General features: G+C 35.9%; 1 protein-coding gene across 2 annotated transcripts in view; it reads left to right on the top strand.

The window, feature by feature from the left end:
* The window catches only part of MED13 (mediator complex subunit 13), a 98544-nt gene that overhangs the window by 41192 nt on the left and 33222 nt on the right, over positions 1 to 24130 (top strand). For both annotated transcript variants that reach the window (XM_027975331.3, XM_012185232.5), the window contains exons 9-16: positions 319 to 1002; positions 13748 to 13961; positions 15214 to 15295; positions 16940 to 17061; positions 19018 to 19108; positions 19240 to 19454; positions 19675 to 19871; positions 20589 to 21505. In XM_027975331.3, the coding sequence (XP_027831132.2) occupies positions 319 to 1002; positions 13748 to 13961; positions 15214 to 15295; positions 16940 to 17061; positions 19018 to 19108; positions 19240 to 19454; positions 19675 to 19871; positions 20589 to 21505 (2522 nt within the window). The remainder of the gene's footprint in view (positions 1 to 318; positions 1003 to 13747; positions 13962 to 15213; positions 15296 to 16939; positions 17062 to 19017; positions 19109 to 19239; positions 19455 to 19674; positions 19872 to 20588; positions 21506 to 24130) is intronic.

The raw sequence follows: 24130 nt of genomic DNA on the forward strand, positions 1-24130 counted from the left end.
ATAAATTTGAGTCCATTTTATACCTTTTTATCTTAACTAGAATCTTATCTCTATATTCAAATACTAAGATACTTAAATTATGTAAGGAAAATCACCTTTGCCTGTCTGACCACATATTAAGTGAGCATGAGAATTCACTTTTATAAAGTTTTCTACATGGTCTTAGTTTTAGGCTACCAAAGGGAATTTTCCTATGTAAATTTAAATAATTGTTAGGATTATGTGTGAAAAATGACATCTGAAATTTCTAATACTGTTAACTTATATGCTTTGATACAATAGTTATACCATAAATACACCTTTTTTTTAACTTTTCAGACACAAAAATCTCAAACCTAGAAATCCTGGACAGCAAGGACAGGCACCATCTTTAAGTCAGCAACAGCAAGTACTTCCGAAGCACAAGACCAATGAAAAGCAAGAAAAGAGTGAAAAACCACAAAAACGCCCCTTGACTCCTTTTCACCATCGTGTATCTGTTAGCGATGATGTTGGCATGGACACAGATTCAGCCAGCCAAAGACTTGTGATCTCAGCTCCAGACAGTCAAGTGAGATTTACAAATATCCGAACTAATGATGTAGCAAAGACTCCTCAAATGCATGGCACTGAAATGGCAAATTCACCTCAACCACCCCCACTTAGTCCTCACCCCTGTGATGTGGTTGATGAAGGAGTGACTAAAACACCCTCAACTCCGCAAAGTCAACACTTTTATCAAATGCCAACACCGGATCCCTTGATTCCTTCTAAACCAGTGGAAGATGGGATAGACAGTTTATCCCAGTCTTTCCCAGCTCAATTCCAGGAAGCTGTAGAACCTACAATATATGTTGGTACAGCAGTAAACTTGGAAGAAGATGAAGCTAATATAGCCTGGAAGTATTACAAGGTCCCAAAGAAAAAAGATTTAGAGTTTTTACCACCTCAACTTCCAAGTGATAAATTCAAGGATGATCCAGTTGGACCTTTTGGACAGGAAAGTGTAACATCAGTTACAGAGTATGTATTTTTTTTAATAGTCAATTAAAATTTAAGGGTGGAAATGATGTATGTTCTTAATAGATGCCAGAATGGTTTCAGGGTTGGATTTACAATAATAAATCCTTTCAGTAGTTGAGTATTAATTTTGGATAATTTATCTACTGTATTTTTTCCTCAGGGGACCTCTTTATTATGAAATATTTTAGTCACAAAAAAAGAGAAAATAATAACATTTATCCATCAACTAAGTTGGTCCATCAGCCAACTTAAGGATTTTACATACAATTAGCACTTCGGTATACTATTATTTTTCCTCTATTCTTCCTTCCACTATCCTGAATTTGATATTTATCACTTCTCTACATGTTTTTTTTCTACATGTGGCTCTAGTTAACTAATTTCACTTGCTTTCAAGTATTTTCTTTGTTATGAATATATTAGCCAAAATTTACACAATTTATCTACTCTCTTGAGATGGCATGTTGATTATTTTCAGTTTTTCACAAGATGTAGCAGTGAATTTTTTTGGACACATTTCCTTGTACACTTGTATGTAAGAATTCCTCTAGGGCATATAGCAAAAAGTGGAATTGCTGCCCCGTGGCGTATATTGATATTCAGCATTAAAGGTTGTTGCCAAATTACCTTCTAAACTATACTAGTTTACACCCTCATCAAACAGCAGAGTATGAGAATAGCTATTCTACATTTCCTCAGTACTTGGTATTAAGAGGCTTTTAATTTTCTAGTCTGCTGCATGCAGAATGGCATATTATTATCTTACTATATGTTTTACAGTTTCCTAGTAAGGTTAAGCAGCACTTAAGGTGTTTATGCGCCTCTACTATAGATCATATTTTAGTCTATTTTCTTTTTCACCCCTAATTTATTCTTTTCATATTCTGGTTGTTAATCTTATATTAGTTATATATGCTTTGGATATAATTTTTAGTCCATTTTTGGCCTTTCACCTCCCTCCCACCCCGATTTATTCTTCGTATCTTCTGGCTGTTAATCTTGTGTTAGTTATACGTACTACAGATACCTTCCTCTGTTCTGTGGTCTGCTTTCTTTGTCCTCAAAGTATGTCATGCGTACACATTATGTATGACATACTTTGGGGCAAAATGGTCTTATTTTCAGTTCTCCCTTTACTTTCTCTGTTGTTCTGATTATCATCTGTCCCATAAGCTTTTTGCATTCTTATCTATGTAAGAATAAGTGGGGTTTTTTCCCCTGATTTTTTGTTGGAGTGTAGTTGATTTACAGTGTCGTGTTAGTTTCAGGTGTACAGCAAAGTGAATCAGTTGGTGTTTTTTTAAAGGTGAAAACCAACCATTATATTCATTTACTATTATAGTCATTAAAACTACCTATTTATCAGTACAAGGCCAAGTAGCGTGCAGAGGTTAATTACATTTTCTTCTCTGTTGTCAGTGAAGTTTTTTAGGATCTTTTGCTTAGAATGTTAAAATTTCACAAGAGTATGTGTATGTATATATACACACACACGCGTGCATGCACACGCACATATGAATGTAGTGATATTTTATTCATTCATTCCTTGTGCTGAACTTTTCAGGAGGGCTGGTTTAATTTGAAGTCTTGGTTTTTTTTTTCCCATCACTGGAAGTTACTTTTTTCTTGGATAATGTCTTTGTTTCTTTCTCCATTCTCTGTGGAATTTCTAGAATTCAGATGTTGAACTTTTATATTTTCTCTTTTTTTTTTTCCTGAGGGGATTCCTCAACTTCTAGCTCTTTTCTTACAGTTTTAATATTTATTATTCATGTGTTTCTAATTTCTAAACTAAAAAAAAATAGCACCCCCTTGTTAAATGTCCTGTAACTTTTTTTTCCCCTTTAGAAGTACTTTGTTTTGGTCTTTTTCTTTACTGTACTGATTCTCATCATATTATTGTTTAATCTTACACATTTTATTTGTTCGTTTTGGCTGCAGCATATGGGATGCTAGTTCCCTGACCAGGGATCAAACCCATGCCCCCTGCATTGGAAGTGCAGAGTCTTAGCCTCTGGATCACCAGGGAAGCTCCTCATCTTACACAGTTTAGAATGAGGGAATAGAGGAGCTGAGTGGAAATTAGTGTGTAAAGATAGAACCTTGTCAATTGGCAGGACTTACTCATTCAATAAATATTTCAGTATCAATTGTGTATCAGTTCCAAACACTTCGCTTTATGGTAATGGGGTAGGGGATGTTTTGGAGGGGAGGCCTTATACCTAAACTTTCAGGATAAAAAGAATGACAAATCTTGTGCCTTCAGCAGGTTATTTATTCATTTTTCTTAGAAAAGGAACCCTTTCAGGACTGGGGCGGGGGTAGAGGAGGGGGATAAACTAGGAGTTTGAGATTAACATATCCATACTAGCATATATAAAATAGATAAACAACAAAGATCTGCTGTACAGCACAGAGAACTATATCACAGTGTCTTGTAATAACCTGTAATAGAAAAGAATCTGAAAAATTAATGTATACACACACACACAAAACAGAATCACTGTACACCTGAACGTAATAGAATATTGTAAATTAACTGCTTCAATTTAAAAAATGGTTATTTTTAGAAAGGAACACTCTGTTTCTCCATTTTCAGCTTTTTCATTTCTTTCTAGAGATTTTTAGGCAGTTTGGCTCTCCTGTTGTTAATGTAGTTTGCCTTTAGCCCCCTTTTGCATATTCTAAGCTATGAACTTTCTCTACAGTTTTTGTTGATTTTTTTTTTTATTTTGCTTGTGTTTCATTGATTTTTGAGCTTCCCTGAGATAAAGTAAAATGCCCGATCCATTTATAGCCTCTCATCCCTACAGAGATGTATTTTCTTTTAAAGTTCCTTGATTATTATTTTAATAGATGTATCTGTGTGCTTTGTCTAGCACTTTGAACTGTAAAAGCATACTAGTATGACTTTTTTAAAAATTAAAATTAATTTAAAATTGAGGGACTTTAGGATATCCTTATGATCATGGAAGACGACTAACTTAGTTACTAAATTAGTCAACAGATCTCTTGAAAACAACTGATGTCTTGGAAACAAGTAGTTAGTTCCCCTTTACATCAGAATAAAATCCATAGTCTTTTCCTCATCTGTAATCTCCTGCATACCTGGTTCTTCACTCCTGTTTCCTACTCTCCTGTTTGCTTCCTGACTTAACCATATCAGCTTTCTTGCTGTTCTGTCAGAAAGTTAAGGTCACTCCTCAGGACCTTTAGAACTGCATTATGGGGCAGCGGGGGAGAGGGGACAGCTCACTCCTTTTTGTTCAGTCGAACTCAAAATTTACCTTGTCAGGAAGTATTTCCTTGACCACTGTAACTAAACTGTGGCTTCTCTTTAATCCCTAAGTGACTGCCTATCCTGTGAACTGGTTTCCTGTTTTCCATATATGTGTGTATATATATGTGTGTGTGTGTGTGTGTGTGTATATAAAATTGCCTGAAACTGCATATTTGTTAATGGTCTCTTCCCCCATTAGAATGTAAACTCTGTGAGGGTAAGAATTTTGTCTTGTGTACTACTGTGTTCTTCCAGCATAAACACATACACAGGTTGTTTGTCAAGACTGGAAGTGTACTACTGACATCTGATACACACACACCACACACACCCCTCCCAGGTGACATTTGGCAATGTCTAGAGATAGATTGTTTGTCATGACCAGAAGTGTCCTGTTGACATCTGATAGACACCACACACACACAGGTGACATTTGGCAGTGTCTACTGACATCTGATACACAGACACCACACACACACGTGACATTTGGCAGTGTACTGACATCTGAGATACACAGACAGCACACACATACACACACACACCCCTCCCAGGTGACATTTGGCAATGTCTGCTGACATCTGATACACACTCTCCGAGGTGACATTTGGCAGTGTCTAGAGATATATTGTTTGTCATGACCAGGAGTGTGCTACTGCCATCTGATAGGTAGAGGCCAGGGATGCTGCTAAATATCTTACAATGTATAGGATTATCCCGTACAACAAGGAATTCTCCAGCCTGAAGTGTTAATCATGTTGAGATCCTTTAATGTCACGAATAACTTTTAACAGAAATAGAAATATAGAATAAGTTATTATATTAGATATGCTAAACATGTTTAATGATTAGTTTCACACGAGAGCTCTCCCGTACTCTGTCTCTCCAAACCACAGTAAAATACCTGGCATGGTCTTCTTTGTATTGTGCTGAAACAAAAGTTATTTTTTCTCACAGTTAAAGAGATCTTGTTGAAATAACTTATTAATTCAAGTGCCTACTCTTAATATTACTTGAGATGGGAAATCATGAGGACTGGTCATCACCTTACAGTAAATGGCAAAGCCAGCTGACAGAGTCAGATGATGTCCCTTATCATTAAAAATGAATTCTCTAAAAAGAATTATAAATACCCTAAATTACTGTTAAACTTCCTTAATGGCATTTAAACAATCTTCTTAAATTCTTTGTAGAAGTATTCTATATTTTTAAGGATGTAATATGTCAAACACATTTCTGGCCATATAGTAATCCATTCAAAAGCCTAGTTTGTTTTATATTTTAAAAATTTGTGAATTCCTATTACCCAGTCACTGTAAATTTCTATCATCCTTTTCCATACTTTGAGTTTTGAAAGTCTTAAAATGTATAACACTTAATTTTAATGAGGTTAATTAAGTAGAAGGTTGTTGCAACTCCTACATTATTCTTTCTCCTTTTGTAGGAAGAATATCTTTTTTAAATTCATGTTCCTCAAAGATGCATTATCAATTTGAATAAAACTGAAGTTTCTGTAGCATACAAGATGCTGTAAGATGTTGGAATATAAGATAAATTTGATCCTGGCCCTAAATGAAATTCTAATCTAATGGAAAATAATATTAAATTCTCTGATACAGATATATATACAATATAGTAGGAACACAGAGCCAGAGTGGAAAATAGTTCCATTCATAGAGATGAGAAGCTTTAAGTAGCTTAGTATGGAAAGATTATAGAGTGCTGCCCAGTGATTTGGTATGACACGATGAGAAATGAAATCTCAAGAGGACGGTGAGGCTGTATAATAGAGTAGCAAAATATTGTTTATAAGGTGATACAGGGACCTTCCTAGGAAGTTAGAAGGATGCAGTAGGGATGGATGGATTTTATAGATGTGGAGTAGACTAAAGAACCTTATGGCCAATTAGAATAGATCTATCATACAAAGAGTGGCAAGAATGCATCAGTAGAAATAAAAAATAGTTTCTTTATACTAGTTGACTTTTACAAATGTATGCCTTTTTAGGAAATAATGAAGGAGAAATTTAGACCTTTATTTTTGTTAAGTGGCAACTCAGTTTACATTTGGCATAAATAAATTAAGTTTTCCACTGATTGGTATTAAAGGGTTGTCAGTTCAGTTCAGTTCAGTCTCGTATGAGTCTTTGAGACCCCAAGAATCGCAGCACGCCAGGCCTCCCTGTCCATCACCAACTCCCGGAGTTCACTCAGACTCACGTCCATCGAGTCAGCGACGCCATCCAGCCATCTCATCCTCTGTCATCCCCTTCTCCTGCCCCCAATCCCTCCCAGCTTCAGAGTCTTTTCCAATGAGTCAACTCTTCGCATGAGGTGGCCAAAGTACTGGAGTTTCAGCTTTAGCATCATTCCTTCCAAAGAACACCCAGGGCTGATCTCCTTCAGAATGGACTGGTTGGATCTCCTTGTAGTCCAAGGGACTCTAAAGAGTCTTCATCAACACCACAGTTCAAAGCATCAATTCTTCAGCACTCAGCCTTCTTCACAGTCCATACGTGACCAGTGGAAAAACCATAGCCTTGACTAGACGGACCTTGGTCGGCAAAGTAATGTCTCTGCTTTTGAATATGCTATCTAGGTTGGTCATAACTTTTCTTCCAAGGAGTAAGTGTCTTTTAATTTCATGGCTGCAGTCACCATGTGCAGTGATTTTGGAGCCCAAAAAATAAAGTCTGACACTGTTTCCACTGTTCCCCATCTATTTCCCATGAAGTGATGGGATCAGATGCCATGATCTTCATTTTCTGAATGTTGAGCTTTAAGCCAATTTTTTCACTCTCCACTTGCACTTTCATCAAGAGGTTTTTTAGCTCCTCTTCACTTTCTGCCATAAGGGTGGTGTCATCTGCATATCTGAGGTTATTGATATTTCTCCCAGCAATCTTGATTCCAGCTTGTGTTTCTTCCAGTCCAGCATTTCTCATGATGTGCTCTGCATAGAAGTTAAATAAGCAGGGTGACAATATTCAGCCTTGACGTACTCCTTTTCCTATTTGAAACCAGTCTGTTGTTCCATGTCCAGTTCTAACTGCTGCTTCCTGACCTGCATACAGATTTCTCAAGAGGCAGGTCAGGTGGTCTGGTATTCCCATCTCTTTCAGAATTTTCCACAGTTTCTTGTGATCCACACAGTCAAAGGCTTTGGCATAGTCAATAAAGCAGAAATAGATGTTTTTCTGGAAACCTCTTGCTTTTTCCATGATCCAGTGGATGTTGGCAATTTGATCTCTGGTTCCTCTGCCTTTTCTAAAACCAGCTTGAACATCTGGAAGTTCACGGTTCACGTATTGCTGAAGCCTGGCTTGGAGAATTTTGAGCATTACTTCACTAGCGTGTGAGATGAGTGCAATTGTGCGGTAGTTTGAGTGTTCTTTGGCATTGCCTTTCTTTGGGATTGGAATGAAAACTGACCTTTTCCAATCCTGTGTCTACTGCTGAGTTTTCCAAATTTGCTGGCATATTGAGTACAGCACTTTCTCACAACATCATCTTTGAGGATTCGAAATAGCTCCACTGGAATTCCATCACCTCCACTAGCTTTGTTGTAGTGATGCTTTCTAAGGCCCACTTGACTTCACATTCCGGGATGTCTGGCTCTAGATGAATGATCACACCATCGTGATTATCTTGGTCATGAAGATCTTTTTTGTACAGTTCTTCTGTGTATTCCTGCCACCTCCTCTTAATATCTTCTGCTTCCATTAGGTCCATACTATTTGTCCTTTATTGAGCCCATCTTTGCATGAAATGTTCCCTTGGTATCTCTAATTTTCTTGAAGAGATCTCTCATCTTTCCCATTCTGTTGTTTTCCTCTATTTCTTTGCACTGATCACTGAAGAAGGCTTTCTTATCTCTTCTTGCTATTCTTTTGGAACTCTGCATTCAGATGCTTATATCTTTCCTTTTCTCCTTTGTTTTTTGCCTCTCTTCTTTTCACAGCTATTTGTAAGGCCTCCCCAGACAGCCATTTTGCTTTTTTGCGTTTCTTTTTCATGGGGATGGTCTTGATTCCTGTCTCCTGTACGACATCACAAACCTCATTCCATAGTTCATCAGGTACTCTATCTGTCAGCTCTAGGCCCTTAAATCTATTTCTCACTTCCACTGTATAATCATAAGGGATTTGATTTAGGTCGTACCTGAATGGTGTAGTGGTTTTCCCTACTTTCTTCAATTTGAGTCTGAATTTGGTAATAAGGAGTTCATGATCTAACCCACAGTCAGCTCCTGGTCTTGTTTTTGTTGACTGTATAGAGCTTCTCCATTTTTGGCTGCAAAGAATATAATCAATCTGATTTTGATGTTGACCATCTGGTGATGTCCATGTGTAGTCTTCTCTTGTGTTGTTGGAAGAGGGTTGTAATAGGTATTAATAATAAGTAGATAAAAGATATACTCTTTATTTTGCTAATCAATTTTAGTTGGTGATGGCCACTTGACTTCTGAAGAGCAATTACTTCATCATTTCTAAGCATTTCCTTAATTCTTAGGCTTCATGTGCAGGAGTTGATGCCAGATTCTTTAGTAGCTCGGTTCAGTTTAGTTGCTCAGTTGTGTCCAAGTCTTTGTGACCCCACTGACTGCAGCATGACAAGCCTCCCTGTCCATCACCAACTCCCAGAGCTTGCTCAAACTCATGTCCATCGAGTCAGTGATGCCATCCAACCGTCTCATCCTCTGTCATCCCCTTCTCCTGCCTTCAATCTTTCCTAGCATCAGGGTCTTTTCCAATGCGTCAGCTCTTCACATCAGGTGGCCAAAGTACTGGAGTTTCAGCTTCAGCAGCAGTCCTTCCAATGAATATTCAGGACTGATTCCCTTTAGGATTGACTGGTTGGATCTCCTTGTAGTCCACAGGACTCAAGAATCTTCTCCAACACCACAGTTCAGAAGCATCAATTCTTAGACGCTCAGCTTTCTTTACGATCCAACTCTCACATCCATACATGACTACTGGAAAAACCATAGCTTTGACTAGATGGACCTTTGTTGGCAAAGAAACATCTCTGCTTTTTAATATGCTGTTTAGGTTGTTCATAGCTTTTCTTCCACGATGCAAGCATCTTTTAATTTCATGGCTTGCAGTCACCATCTGCAGTGATTTTGGCGCCCAGAAAAATAAAGTCTGTCACTGTTTCCATTGTTTTCCTGTCTATCTACCATGAAGTATTGGGACGGGATGCCATAATCTTAGTTTTTTGAATGTTGACTTTTAAGCCACCTTTTTTCACTCCCTTTTACCTTTATCACCTTTTTTCACTCCCTTTTACCTTTATCACCTTTTTTCACTCCCTTTTACCTTCATCAATAGGCTCTTTAGATCCTCTTCACTTTCTGCCATGAGGGTAGTATCATCTGCATATCTGAGGTTGCTGATTTTTCTCCTGGCAAACTTGATTCCAGCTTGTGCTTCATTCAGCGCGGAATTTTTTAGTAGCCACTTTAAAGCAAAATTCCTTTTCTGATTTGTTAGAATTTAATTGGAGGAGAGAGAGGTTGGGTGAAGCTTAGAGTATCGCACATACAAGATATACACATCTGTGACAAATATCTTTATTTTCTTTTTGTGTCTAATTAATTTTAGTTTCTTTGTTAATGATAACATCTATTTTAGAATAGTGGCTTAAGACCTTGTAAATATTTTTTAAAAGCAAAATTTCTGCCAAGAAACATTACAGTTGCTCTTTGACATATTTTTTCAAGAGTTTAGTTTTAGTAGAATTTGTGACAGCTTAAAATAATCTGCTATTCTAATTCACAAGGAATCTTTCTAAACCCTGAACAAAGAGGGGTATTTGAGCATAGTTCTTATCATGATATCTTGGTCAGTATAAGGATACATCAGGATATCTTAACCATAATGTCCATTAGTAGAATTAGCTTTTATGTTGTTTCAGTGGTATATCAGATTTTTATTGTATGTGTATACTTATTATTATGCATTATTTGATCTCCAAAAGATTTTACTTTGCTTCATAGAGGTCTATGATGAAGTAAACCTGCTTTGATTTACTATATTCTAAGAGCTTTTAAGTTTTTTTCTTTTTAAGGTTTTTTTCTTCCTTATTTGATATCTTACTTTAATGCAATACAGCTATACTTTTGACAGCTAGTTTGACTCAGTTTAAGGTTTGGTTCTGAATTTTGGAGATGGTATTAGAAAAGGTACCATTAACTTTTTGAGATTTATTAAATTTATTTCTTCATTAACAATTCTTGAATTATAGCTTACCTCTTTTTATAGTTGCTAGTTCTAAAATATTGTTACATCTTGTCTGAAAGAATTTCTTTTGAATAAAGACATAAAACCATAAGCTGTAAGCCATGTTAAATTCTCTACAAATACTTGTTAGGGTAGTTTGCTGCTTTGTCATAGTGAAAAGAAGGAGATGCATTTAATTAATAAAAGTAATTTTGGTTTGCTTTGGGCATTACAAAGCTTCCTGTTCATGGTTGTACCTAATCATTCTTTCCCAGTTTGTCTGTATTTGCGTTTATATCTGACTGAAATTATCTCTGTGGTTAACAATTTGGCTTTATGTGAAAGTTCCTTTTAGAAAAGGTGAGGTGTGTTTTTCCTGTTCACAAAAGTGTCTGTATACTTTATAATTGGATAGTGATGAAATGCTAACTTCAGTTTTTAATCTGGCATATCTTTAAAAAAATCAGTTTTTATTTCTTTTATCAGTTTTAAAGATAGAAGGATGTATAATGTAAATAATTTACATTTTTCATTTATTGTGACTTGATACTCTTGATATCATTGACTTCATTTCAGTTCTTTGCTGTGAGAACCATTCAATAAAATAACAAAAAGTTGTCTTTAGGTATTGCATTTGGTTTACTCATTTTTATTCCTAAAAGAGCCCTGTGCAGTAGGATTTTTCGTTTTAATGTTACTGCCCACTAGCTTAACAACTACTTACGTGAACAGTGTGGCAGTTTTTATGCTTCTGCCAGAGGATAACTTAATATGAAAATAGTTGTTTTATTCACCTCAACACAGACTAGTCTTTCAGGTTAGTGACTGGGGATGGAGGGGTAGGTTCTCATACTTTCCCCCTATGAATAGTTACGTGTATTTGCATATTTAAAATCTTCCCTGCCCTAACCCTGCCACTATTGGACCATTTCTTCCAACATAATTTTCACATCCAAGTTAGCACACCCTCTGGTTCCTGTTTCATGACTTTAAGTATTAAATAAGAAAATACATGTCAAAGTAGATAGGAATACTATTTTAATGATTTATGTTGGTATCTGATAGACATTTCAGGAAACATTTAGCATCTAATATGGTGAGATAGAAAAGTTCTCTTAAGAAATAAATGCTTATTTATAGAACAGAAGCATTCTAACGGATAACTGTAAAGCATACACCCCATTGACAGTTGGGTTAGCACTATGTTCCTATGGAAAAAGGTTTTGTATATTTGAGATTTCAGTTTGAGGATAAATCTGAGGCACATTGAGATAGTAGTGACATATATCATATTTGATAGCATTGTGAGAAAATGTCAGTTATTCTTTTGATTATTTCAAACCTTAGTTTATAGGGTATAGAGTGCTTCTAGTGCTGGACATTAGTGAATAGATTAGCTAGCTATGATAGCTCTGTCATTCAGATAGTTTATAAACTAGCAAATACCTCATTGATTCCAAACCTTATTTCTCTTATGTTTTTTTTTTTTTTTGTCTTAATATCCAGGACAGACAAATAGCAGCAGTATTATCACTTTCTGACAAATAAAGGTGATTTACTTCAAAGTACAACATACTGTATCTTAGAATTATTAATGCAAACACAGTATCTCAATCCTCTGTGGCTTTTAGGTTTCATGTATTAATTTAGCAAGTATTTATTGAGCACTTATTATGTCCCAGGCACTCCTCTAGGCATTTGGGATAGTTCAGTAAACAGAGACAAAATCCCTGACATTTAGAGGCTTATAGTCTAGTGGAGTGACAGACAACCGTGAGCATAAGCAAATTACATAGTATATTAAGAGATAAATGCTGTGGAGGGAAAAGTAAACCCAGATAAGGGGGATCAATGTTGAGACAGTGGATTTATTTTAAATAAAGTCTCATAAATAGGTGACATGACTTGAAGGAAGTGAGGGAGTTGATCATGCAGATATTTGGAGGAAGAATGTTCCAGATAAAAAGAACAGTCAAGAGTGTGTTGACCTGTTGAGGAACATCAAGGAAGCCCTTGAAAGAACAGTGAGAGAGGGAGGAATAGAACAGTAGAAGATGAAGTTGAAGGGAAAAGGGAAGACAGGTCATGGAGAGCTTTGATAGGATATTATGAGGACTTTGTTTTTTACTCAGGGTAAAATAGTTATGGCAGGGTTTTAAGCATTATCTGACTAGAAGCCGGGCTGCCATTGTAATGGTAGTGTGGGAATCTCAACTTTGCAAGCCGTAGAGAAAATGAATTCAGGAGTCTAAAAGTGTCATACAAACCAAAAATGAGTCATTTCTCTATTCACACCAAGCACCTTGGTCTTCAGACATGTAAAAGTCCTAATGATTTCCAGGGTTTTGTGATGCGATCAGCTTGTGACTTCCTTTGCTAAGCCTTAGATTTCACTTTTTTCTCGTCTCTATTTCTAGTAGTTCATCTTTCTAACTTCAGTGTTGTCTTCTTGCCTATTCTGTTGTCTTTGTCATTTTATTGGATATTTTAGGAGAGTATAGAGAATACTTTTATCATTCATGAAGTGGAACCAGAAGACTAATAACTTATTTTCCAATGTGTTTAGTAAAAACCTCTGAGATAACTTGTGCTGAAACTCCACTTGACATTATAAAAGTTTTGCTATAATTATTTACAGTTGACAAATAATACAGTAGAAAATTGTTGATTTCATGAAATACAAATCAGCCTTTTAAACTTTTTAAACTTAAAGTATATCCATTCATGGCAATAGGAAAAGGATAATCACTTTCACTGTATAAAAGTGTAAAGGTATAAACTGTATAGAATTAGACAAATTATATAAAGGTATTATATAAAGATATAAATTGTATAAAAGTTCAGTAATCTCACTGTTGAGTGCAAATTTTGAGAGTTCCTGTGCGGAAGTAGTTTAGATATGAATCCCTTTCAAGTGATTGAATTTGTACAGGTTAGTGCACTTGAGTATTTGGGAATGGAGTGGATTACCAAAAGACAACACATTTGGGTGAAAGACTGTGAGACCAGGATTTTAACTCCATTTCTTTGTTGCTGAATTTGAGACTTTAGTAAATCACAAAACCTTTCTATGCCTGTTTCTTCATTTGTAAAATGGAGGATTGCAAGTTAGATTGTCTCTAAATAATTCTTTTTTTTTTTTTAAGAAAACAATTCTGAAAACTTTGATACTTAGTCACTTTAGAAATTTTTATGCTTTTATGGAGAATATAATTAATTTTTCTAATTTTATTTTTTAATGCAGGTTAATGGTGCAATGTAAGAAACCTTTAAAAGTTTCTGATGAATTAGTGCAGCAATATCAAATTAAAAATCAGTATCTTTCAGCAATAGCATCTGATTCAGAACAGGAACCTAAAATTGATCCGTATGCATTCGTTGAAGGAGATGAGGAATTCCTTTTTCCTGATAAGAAAGATAGACAAAATAATGAAAGAGAAGCTGGAAAAAAACACAAGGTGAGTAAGAGAAAGTACACCAAAGCGTCACTAATGTTTTGTAGCTCTGCATATGGTACCACAATTCTCATTTTAAAAAAAGAGTCATCATTTTAACTTACAAAAACATTTCTTAAAAATAGGTTAATCAGGCACATTGTACAAAATTTAAGAGCTTATATGGATTTGAAATTATCACTAGATCTGATGATAATGAATAGATCTTTATTACAAAAGTTTTGAGATTAGAGAAAAAGGACATTAATTTCTGTTATATTGAAATCAGAACACTTAGGTTGATAAACTGCTTTGATTCTGAGTAAAACTATGCTGTAAGTGAATTAACAGTTTTCAAAAATGCAGTAAAATACACATGACTGTGTTTATAAAATACATGATATTTTGAATATGTGACCCAAGAAGTAAAGTCTTAAGTTAATAAAGTGTTTTTAAAATTTTTTTAATCAAATATTAAGCACAAGATAACTCTGCTAGAGAAGAGTTTTGCCTTAAACACAGAATTGGAAATTGAAGGCTATAAAATTACAAAAAGGACCCAGTAATGTGTTTAATTCAAAGAATTCATTTCACAAAGTTTTGCTTAGCCTTTTTGTGTGCCAGGTACTTGACATTTTGCTTTTTTGTAAATATGAAAACAAATAGCTGGGAAGGTAATAGATTTTGTCGAAAGAACATGGACTTTGAAATTTGACAGATTTAGTTTGAAATCCCATCTCCACTACTTATCAGTTGTATTTCCTGTGTTATCTATAGAAGTATTTTTCGTCTGTAAGGTGAACATACTTACTTATCCTGTAGGTTAGTTGTGAGAGTTATTGATAATGTCTGTAGAACACCCAGCAGAATGATGAGTACAGCAGGTCAGTTCAGTTGCTCAGTTGTGTCCAACTCTTTGCGACCCCATGGACTGCAGCATGCCAGGCCTCCCTGTCCATCACCAACTCCTGGAGTTTACTCAAACTCACGTCCATCGAGTCGCTGATGCCATTCAACCATCTCATCCTCTGTTGTCCCCTTCTCCTCCCACCTTCAATCTTTCCTGGCATCAGGGTCTGTTTAAATGAGTCAGTTCTTTGCATAAGGTGGCCAAAGTATTGGAGTTTCAGCTTCAGCATCAGTCCTTCCTGTGAGTATTCAGAACTGATTTCCTTTAGGATGGACTGTTTGGATCAATACATAGCTACTCAAGAATTGGGATATTTTATCATTGGTAAAATATGTATTTCAGTCTAATGTGTGATATTGTATGCAGGTAGAAGACGGGCCATCTAGTGTTACAGTGTTATCACATGAAGAAGATGCTATGTCGTTATTTAGTCCCTCTATCAAGCAAGGTAAAACTTTTATTTTCCCATCAAAATGCTGCATTCCAGGATTGTTGCTTTAAAGTATATCTGATATTCTTGGACTTTTAGTATTCCTTTTTGCATAATTCATGTTTCATATAAAAGGACTAATCTTTTAAATGATGGATTTTAAGGAGAAGGAGGCTTAGGTGATAGAAATTCTGTTTTGAATTGTAGAGCTTCTTTCCTGTGTTTAACAAATAAAAATAACTCCCTGTAAAAGAAGGAGATAGGATAAGATCATTTCCTAAGATCCCTCTCAGTTATGAAAACTCAGTTTATGAATTAGACTTTACTGTAATTTGGTTGTCCTTTTCTCCCCCTTCGCCCAAGTTAGAACAGTTATTGCTGAGGTCCTTATATTGACATAGTTTTCTAGCCCTGTTCTCAGCACTGGAGGTACACTGAAGACTCCACTTTGAAAGCGTCTGTTTTGTCCTTCTTGTAAGTAGAAAAGAGAGACGGGTTGTATTTTACAAGATCTGTTTAACTTTTGATGGAGGCAAAATAAATTGTTCTTTGGTATGTGTCTATGAGGGACAGTTTTGTTTTAGCATTTGGAATAAATAAGGGAGGATCCATCAGACTTTTTGTAGCCAAAAACGAAATAAGAAAAAATGTCCGTCTAAATAAAGAAGAGATGATGGTCTTTCATGAAATAAATTTAATGGTCAGTGGTTCTAAGTATCTTGGTGAGTTAACTGTTTAGGTTTTTTCGTCTTATTTACCTGCCTTAGGATAAAGGGACTGTGTGATTATGCCTATGGTGTGGCTTTTTCAAAATGTGGACCATCTGCCACGGAGCATCTTTTGAAGTGAAACTTAGGAATCTTGGTGTTTAATAAGTATTCCAGATGACTTTTACACACTAAAATTTCAGAACTACTGCTTTAGTTGGAGAGTGACTTTAATCTTTCTGAAAGGGAGGGTTGTTTCAAGTCGTTTAACCATCCTGAGGATGCTTTGGAAGGTTTATACACCAACTGCTTCTTTTTTTTCCTTGTGTGGGAATGCAAGTGGAATATAACTTTTCCTTTGTATGTTTATTTTCTCTAATATTTTTTCACTAAAACTGGGGAGAAAAGCAAAAAGGAAAATAAAATTTTAAAACTGAAATGAAACTTAACTAAGAGGTACTTAAGTGAGTACTTAAGTTCCTGTCACTGGGCAAAAGTGATTTATCCATTAATGCATTCTCTCACGTTTAATTCTTGTCATACTGTTAGTTCTGGAATTGGAATTCAAATTAAAATAGTCTCTCTGACATAACTAGAGAACTTAGTTATTCTGTGCTTCCTTTATGTTTCAGAAAGAGAAACTAAAAATGTCTGTGTAATTCTGCTGTCCTTACAGTTTTATTTGATGCGTTATTAGTGTAGGTTGCTTAGCTATGGTATCGGTTATATAACCTGAGCTTCCTGTGTATGGTGAGCTTCCTTGGGAAGGTATCACCATATATTTACAATTTTTATTTCTATGAAAAAAATCTATGGATTTTAAGCAAATCAGAATTTCTTATTGCATAATACCCTTATAAATGTAAATGTACATGTCTAGGTTAAATAAATAGAATAATACTTATTTGGTCAGTAGTAGAATTTTTTATTTTGTTTTTCTAATTGCCATATGTAGATGCTCCCCGCCCTGCTGGTCATGCCCGACCTCCATCAACCAGTTTGATTTATGACTCAGACCTGGCTGTCTCTTATACTGACCTTGATAATCTTTTTAATTCTGATGAAGATGAACTGACAGTAAGTATCCTTATTAATGATTACAATTAAAATTTATTTTCCTCAATTTTATAAAAGTTTTTCTTTAGAAGTGATATGTGACTTGAATACTATGTTTTAGCCCTGAACGATAGGAAATGTTTTGAAATACAATTTCTCTAATTGGTATTCTTTTTTTAACCTCGTCTTTGAGGTGGTGGTTGTTTTTTTTTTTTTTTTGGCTCCACTGTGCTGCTTGCGGGATCTTTGTTCCTCAACCAGGGATTGAACCCAGGCCCTTGGCAGTGAAAATGCAGAGTCCTAACCACTAGACCACCAGAGAGTTCCCTAAGCATTCCATATATAATGTCACCTATAAACTTTAAGGGTTTTTTTTTTCCCCGTTATTTTTTATGTTTGAAGGACATGTATAATTAAGCTTAATTTGATCTCGGCCATATGTTCCTTTTCTGCAGTCCTTAGCAGAATTAGTTACCTAATCTTTGATCCTGTAATTTTAGAAATGACCCAAGAATTGACTCAATCAGAGAATAAATAATTAACATTAAAGTTATATGCATTGTCAATTTATTCAGGAATTTGTTTGGTACCACAGTTATTATTATAAGACATCTATATACTATAGTAGTGAAAGAGGAAGAAAAAGTAATATTTAATCTTTAACACCCATTTGCAGAGAAAGGTAAAGATAAAAGAAATTAAAGCTTAAAATGAGAGTCCCTAGAATGTGAAATGGCAACCCATGCCAGTATTCTTGCCTGGAGAATTCCATGGACAAAGGAGCCTGGCAGGCTATAGTCCATGGTGTCACCAAGAGTCAGACATGACTGAGCGACTATCACTCAGAATTGAAATCTCTGGGAAATTAATAAATTGAGCATTACATTATAAAAGGGAATTCCTTTTTCATCTGTATAAAAGTAGCTTGGAAACATCTACTGTACATTTGGTCTCTTCAAATAAGTGATACAATGCAGATATCACTATATATAAACTTCTACTCCACATCCCATAATATAGTGTATTTTAGGTAAATATATATAGGGAAGCCCTGGTGGCTCAGCAGTAAAGAATCTGCCTGCCAATTCAGGAGACACATGGGTTTGATCCCTGGGTCGGGAAGGTCCCCTAGAGAAGGAAATGACAGCCCCCTCCAGTATTCTTGCCTGGGAAACCCTGTGAATAGAGAGCCGGCAGGCTACAGTGCATGGAGTCACAAAGAGTCGGACAAGACTTGGAGACTAACGGCAGTCCCCGAGCACTCTGATACTTCTGTGCTTTCTCCCTGCTGCTGCTGCTCATTTGTCAGTGTTGCTAGCGCTGATAGCTTAGTTCCTGGTATCCTGTTAGGCACTTGGTTTTAGGAACCAAATTGTCAGCCCTAACAACACTGATGACAGATTGGAGATTTTAAGACTTGTTTTGTTCAATGTATTAAAACTTGCCTTTAGTCAGGGATCCTATTGCTTTGTCGTACAAGATCTTTCTGAAGTTTTGCTTAGTTTAACCTTTTATAGCATATTTGTAGGGGCAAGATTATCAGGAAAGATAAAAATGTAAAAGGAATTTGGAGAGGTTATTGATTATATAGGAATCTTTAATGTCTTTTATTTAAAGAGACAAATGCTTTATAAGTATCTTTTACTAAGAGGCAGTTCCCAAATTCTGTAAATTTTCTTACTATTTTTTTGTTATTTTAATAGGTTTTAATGTATTTTGAAAGTAATGGTTGTTTTCATGAAGGAACTTTTTCCTCTCTCTGTTAATTTGGAGTATTATTATTATCATTAGAGAAACTAATCTGGTTTATTGATACCTAAAATTTTTTTATGTCGTTAAAATGCATCTAGTAGATATTTGGCTATGACACAAATGGGCTCTACTTTCAAGTTACATACAAATGATTACTATCTTGATCACACTGGATTTAAATTTCAGAGAAATATGTATGTATGTGTGTGTGTGTTTTTTTAATAGCCTGGATCTAAAAAATCAGCGAATGGATCAGATGATAAATCCAGCTGCAAGGAATCAAAGACAGGAAATCTGGACCCATTATCTTGCATAAGTAAGCTTACCAAATATATATTCCAGATAAATCTGTAAACTTTTAATCTCAATAATGTTTCCCATCCCTTTGTTTTATACACAAAATAACTTTTTAGTCTTATGTTAAAATGTGTATTTTATTAAATATAGGCACTGCAGATCTTCATAAAATGTATCCTACACCACCATCATTGGAACAACATATTATGGGATTTTCCCCAATGAATATGAATAATAAAGAATATGGTAGTATGGATACAACACCTGGAGGAACTGTTCTAGAAGGAAATAGTTCTAGTATTGGAGCACAGTTCAAAATTGAGGTTGATGAAGGATTCTGTAGCCCAAAACCTTCTGAAATTAAAGTAAGTATTTTATTTTTCTAGAAAAATAATTCACTTCTACATTTTATATAGAATTGGTTTATTGCTATATTCAAAAATCCTTTCATAATGAAAGAGTAGAATTATATTTACATTTTATTATTCTGTTTAAAAAAGGAAAAAAAGGTTAGAGTTACTTTGTTTTGTTTTGTTTTTTCCCTTGAAAGACAAGATGCTGAAAATCATGTTCTTTATATTATAGGATTTTTCTTACGTGTATAAGCCTGAAAATTGTCAGGTTCTAGTGGGATGTTCCATGTTTGCACCTCTAAAAACTCTACCAAGCCAGTGTCTGCCTCCTATCAAATTGCCAGAAGAGTGTATTTACCGTCAGAGCTGGACTGTTGGAAAGTTAGAATTGCTTTCTTCAGGGCCTACAATGCCATTCATCAAAGAAGGGTATGATTTAAATTTATGTTATTGGTATAGTATATGAACACTTGTGTAGCTTCAATTTTTTTTAATAATTAACACCTAATATATTGGTATCTGGAAAAAGATACTGGTTTTTGAAAATTTTTAAAAATTATTTTCTGATTAATAGCTTATAATGGTGTTTGGTACTGTTAAAGTATTGAAACACAAAAGATGAGAAAACTTAGTATTTGGAAGCATCTTTTGTTTTGGTCTAAAATTCTAATCACACTTATTTGCATATTTGCCATATTTCACTTTTTATATTTAAGTATCTCTAAAATTGGGTTGTCTTATAATTGGTAACATCTTAAAATTGCCACTGTCCTTTTCTACCCATAAACATCTCTAAAATCAGGGTTTTTTTTTTTTTAAACAAATTAGTGGCATCTTAGAATCAATGAAGTATGAGTATTTCTAGTACAAGAACTGTAGAGATAGTAATCATGGATATATAGATGTGGAACAGTGTATACAAATTTTATTTATAATAGAACTAATTAGTTGGATTTCACCACACAACAATCACCTGGGGTGGATATATTAACCAAACATATATTTTAATTGTACTTAACAATTTTTGTGTTTTCATAATTTTCAGTGTTACTGAAAAATACTTGGGACATTTTTAGTTGTATTTCACATTACTAATATGTTCCTTTATATATGTTTTTTTATTTTCTTTTCCCCTGATGATGCTAGTGATGGAAGTACTATGGATCAAGAATATGGCCCTGCTTATACACCTCAAACTCATACTTCCTTTGGGATGCCTCCTAGCAGTGCACCTCCTAGCAACAGCGGAGCAGGAATTCTTCCTTCTCCGTCTACCCCTAGGTTTCCAACTCCAAGGACCCCAAGGACTCCAAGGACTCCTCGTGGAGCTGGTGGACCGGCTAGTGCTCAAGGTTCAGTCAAATATGAAAATTCAGACTTATATTCACCAGCCTCCACCCCATCCACCTGCAGACCCCTTAATTCTGTTGAACCTGCAACTGTTCCTTCCATCCCTGAAGCACACAGTCTTTATGTAAACCTCATTCTTTCAGAATCAGTTATGAATTTGTTTAAAGACTGTAACTTTGATAGTTGCTGTATCTGTGTTTGCAACATGAATATCAAGGGTGCCGATGTTGGAGTTTACATTCCAGATCCAACACAGGAAGCACAGTATCGGTGTACTTGTGGCTTCAGTGCTGTCATGAACAGGAAGTTTGGAAACAATTCAGGATTATTTCTAGAAGATGAACTAGACATCATAGGACGCAACACAGAATGTGGCAAAGAAGCAGAAAAACGTTTTGAAGCTCTCAGGGCTACTTCTGCTGAACATGTTAATGGAGGACTAAAGGAATCCGAAAAATTGCCTGATGAATTGATACTATTGCTACAAGATCAGTGCACTAATTTATTTTCGCCTTTTGGAGCTGCAGACCAAGATCCCTTTCCCAAAATTGGTGTAGCTAACAATTGGGTACGTGTTGAAGAGCGGGACTGTTGCAATGACTGCTACCTTGCATTAGAACATGGGCGTCAGTTCATGGATAACATGTCAGGAGGCAAAGTTGATGAAGCACTTGTGAGAAGTTCATGCTTACACCCCTGGTCCAAAAGAAATGGTAAGTATGCTAATGAAGTAATTTTTCCTCTCTATTTTGTTTCAGTTGTATGACTTTTCTTTCTTAGAAAAAGGTAATAAAGACAGTTTCCCATTTAGCTAATAGAGACACTTAAATTTGCACTTAAAACTCCTTCAAGAATGACACTTTTAAAGAAAGAACTTCCGAGTAGTTTAGTTTAATTTCAGCAACAAAAGTATGGTTATTACAAGTCTGTAATTATGTGCTTGTGTAGGAGTATAAAAGGTACTTTGCACATGTTAATTAACAGAAAAATGTTGGTTGTCTGCTTTGTTCAGAATTCTTTCACTCATTACATATTTATTGAGCAACTAGTATGTGCCAGGGACTGTTCTTTTATAAACTGCAATATTAAAGCAAGCATAGTTCCTACTCTTTCTGAGCCTATAAGACTCAAAATAACAAATTTAAGTGAAAGTATTATATGGTATCAGATAGTGACAACTGCTTTGAAGGAAAAGCAGGGAAAGAAGTGGAAAAAGACAGGACAGAAATGTGTTACTTTAGAGGTATGTTTAGAAAAGATACTACTGAGGGACAGCATTTGAGCAAAGACCTACATAGAATGGGGGAATGTAAGCTGTGTGGCTAAACGAGAGAAGTGTTTTCAGACGGTGCAAAGACCGTAGTAGTGTGCTTAATGTTTGAGAAACAGGAAAGAGGCACTGTTGTTGGAATGAGCTGGGTGATGGGAGGACTGGTAGCACCAATGTCATGTGGAGTCTTATGGCCCATGTTTAACTGTGGCCTTCATGATTTATTCCAAGATGACTAGGACAGTTTTGAGCAAAAAAGTAAGACGATCCTTACTTACCCAAATGCGTATTTGGAAATACAAGTTTTAAATTGAGAGGAGTGGTTGGGGCTAGAGATTTAAAAATTTTGTGTGTGTGTATTAGTAGTGTTTTGGGGTTTCCCAGTGATAGCTCAGTGGGTAAAGAATCCACCTACAGTGCAGGAGACATAAGAGATGTGAGTTCAGTCCCTGGATTGGGAAGATCCCTTGGAGGAGGAAATTGCAAGCCACTCTGGTATTTTCCAGGCATGGACAGTGGAGCCTGTTAGGGGGTCGCAACCCTTCCTCCATGGGGTCTCAAAGGGTCAGACATGACTGAGCATGTGACGCCTACATGGCCCCTGTCAGTGTTTTAGACTGTGGAGCTGCATGGAACAGCCTGGAGAGTGACTGCAGGTAGAGAAGTCTAAGGGTAGGACTCACGTTTAGAGAGGGGGAAGAAGAGGAGGGCCCAGGGTAGGAAATTAAGGAGGTATGAAGAAGACCAAGGAAGTATGGTATACTGGTGGATTTAATGTATCTATAGATACAGATTTAATACATAGATTTTTAAAGTAGTAATTAAGAACATAGGCCATGGAACTGACTACTTGGGTTTGAAACGTGGCTCCATCACTATAATTTATGCCCTTGGGCAAATTATTTCATCTCTGTCTCAGTTTTTGGAAATAGTCAGTGATAGTATTTACCTCTTACAATGTTGAGAGAATCAAATGAGCTAATACAAATAAACAGAGACCATATAAAACAGAGTGCCTGGCACAAAATAAGAATTCAGATACTTGCAGTAGTAACAGTAGTAGTAATAAGAGTAGCATTAGTGGTATTCTGTTTTATTATTTGTTTTTAAGAACCAACTCATCTTCTTGTGATGAAAGGTCTCTTCACAAGAAAATAGAATTTATAACAGTATTTGTTGGTGGATGTTAGCTGGACTTACTGTGGTGATCATTTTGCAATACATATGCATCATCATTTTGTACACCTGAAACTAATATTATGTCAATTATACCTCAAAAAAAGAAAAAAGCACGTATTTGCCAAGCAATAGAAAATGCACGATAATGCTCAAAATCCTTTAAGCTAGGCTTCAACAGTACGTGAACTGAGAACTTCCAGATGTACAAGCTGGATTTAGAAAAGGCAGAGGAACCAGAGATCAAATTACCAACATCTGCAGGATCATATAAAAAGCAAGAGAATTCCAGAAAAACATCTGCTTGATTGACTACGCTAAAGCCTTTGACTGTGTGGATCACAACAAACTGGAAAATTCTTCAAGAGATGGGAATACCAGACCACCTTACCTGCCTCCAGAGAAACCTGTGTTCAAGTCAAGAAGCAACAGTTTAGAGTTGGACATGGAACAACAGACTGGTTCCAAATTGGGAAAGGAGTACATCAAGGCTGTATATTGTAACCCTGCTTATTTAACTTATATGCAGAGTTCAGTTCAATTGCTCAGTCATGTCTGACTCTTTGCGACCCCATGAACTGCACCATGCCAGGCCTCCCTGTCCATCACCAACCCCCAGAGTTCACCCAAACCCATATCCATTGAGTTGGTGATGCCATCCGACCATCTCATCCTCTGTCGTCGCCTTCTCCTCCTGCCCTCAATCTTTCCCAGCATCAGGGTCTTTTCCAGTGAGTCAGCTCTTCGCATCAGGTGGCCAAAGTATTGGAGTTTCAGCTTCAGCATCAGTCCTTCCAATGAATGTTCAGGACTGATTTCCTTTAGGATGGACTGATTGGATCTCCTTGCAGTCCAAGGGACTCTCAAGTTCAAAAGCACCACAGTTCAAAAG

Source organism: Ovis aries, chromosome 11 (genome assembly GCF_016772045.2).
Source record: "Ovis aries strain OAR_USU_Benz2616 breed Rambouillet chromosome 11, ARS-UI_Ramb_v3.0, whole genome shotgun sequence".
In the NCBI taxonomy this organism is placed as follows: Eukaryota; Metazoa; Chordata; class Mammalia; order Artiodactyla; family Bovidae; genus Ovis; species Ovis aries.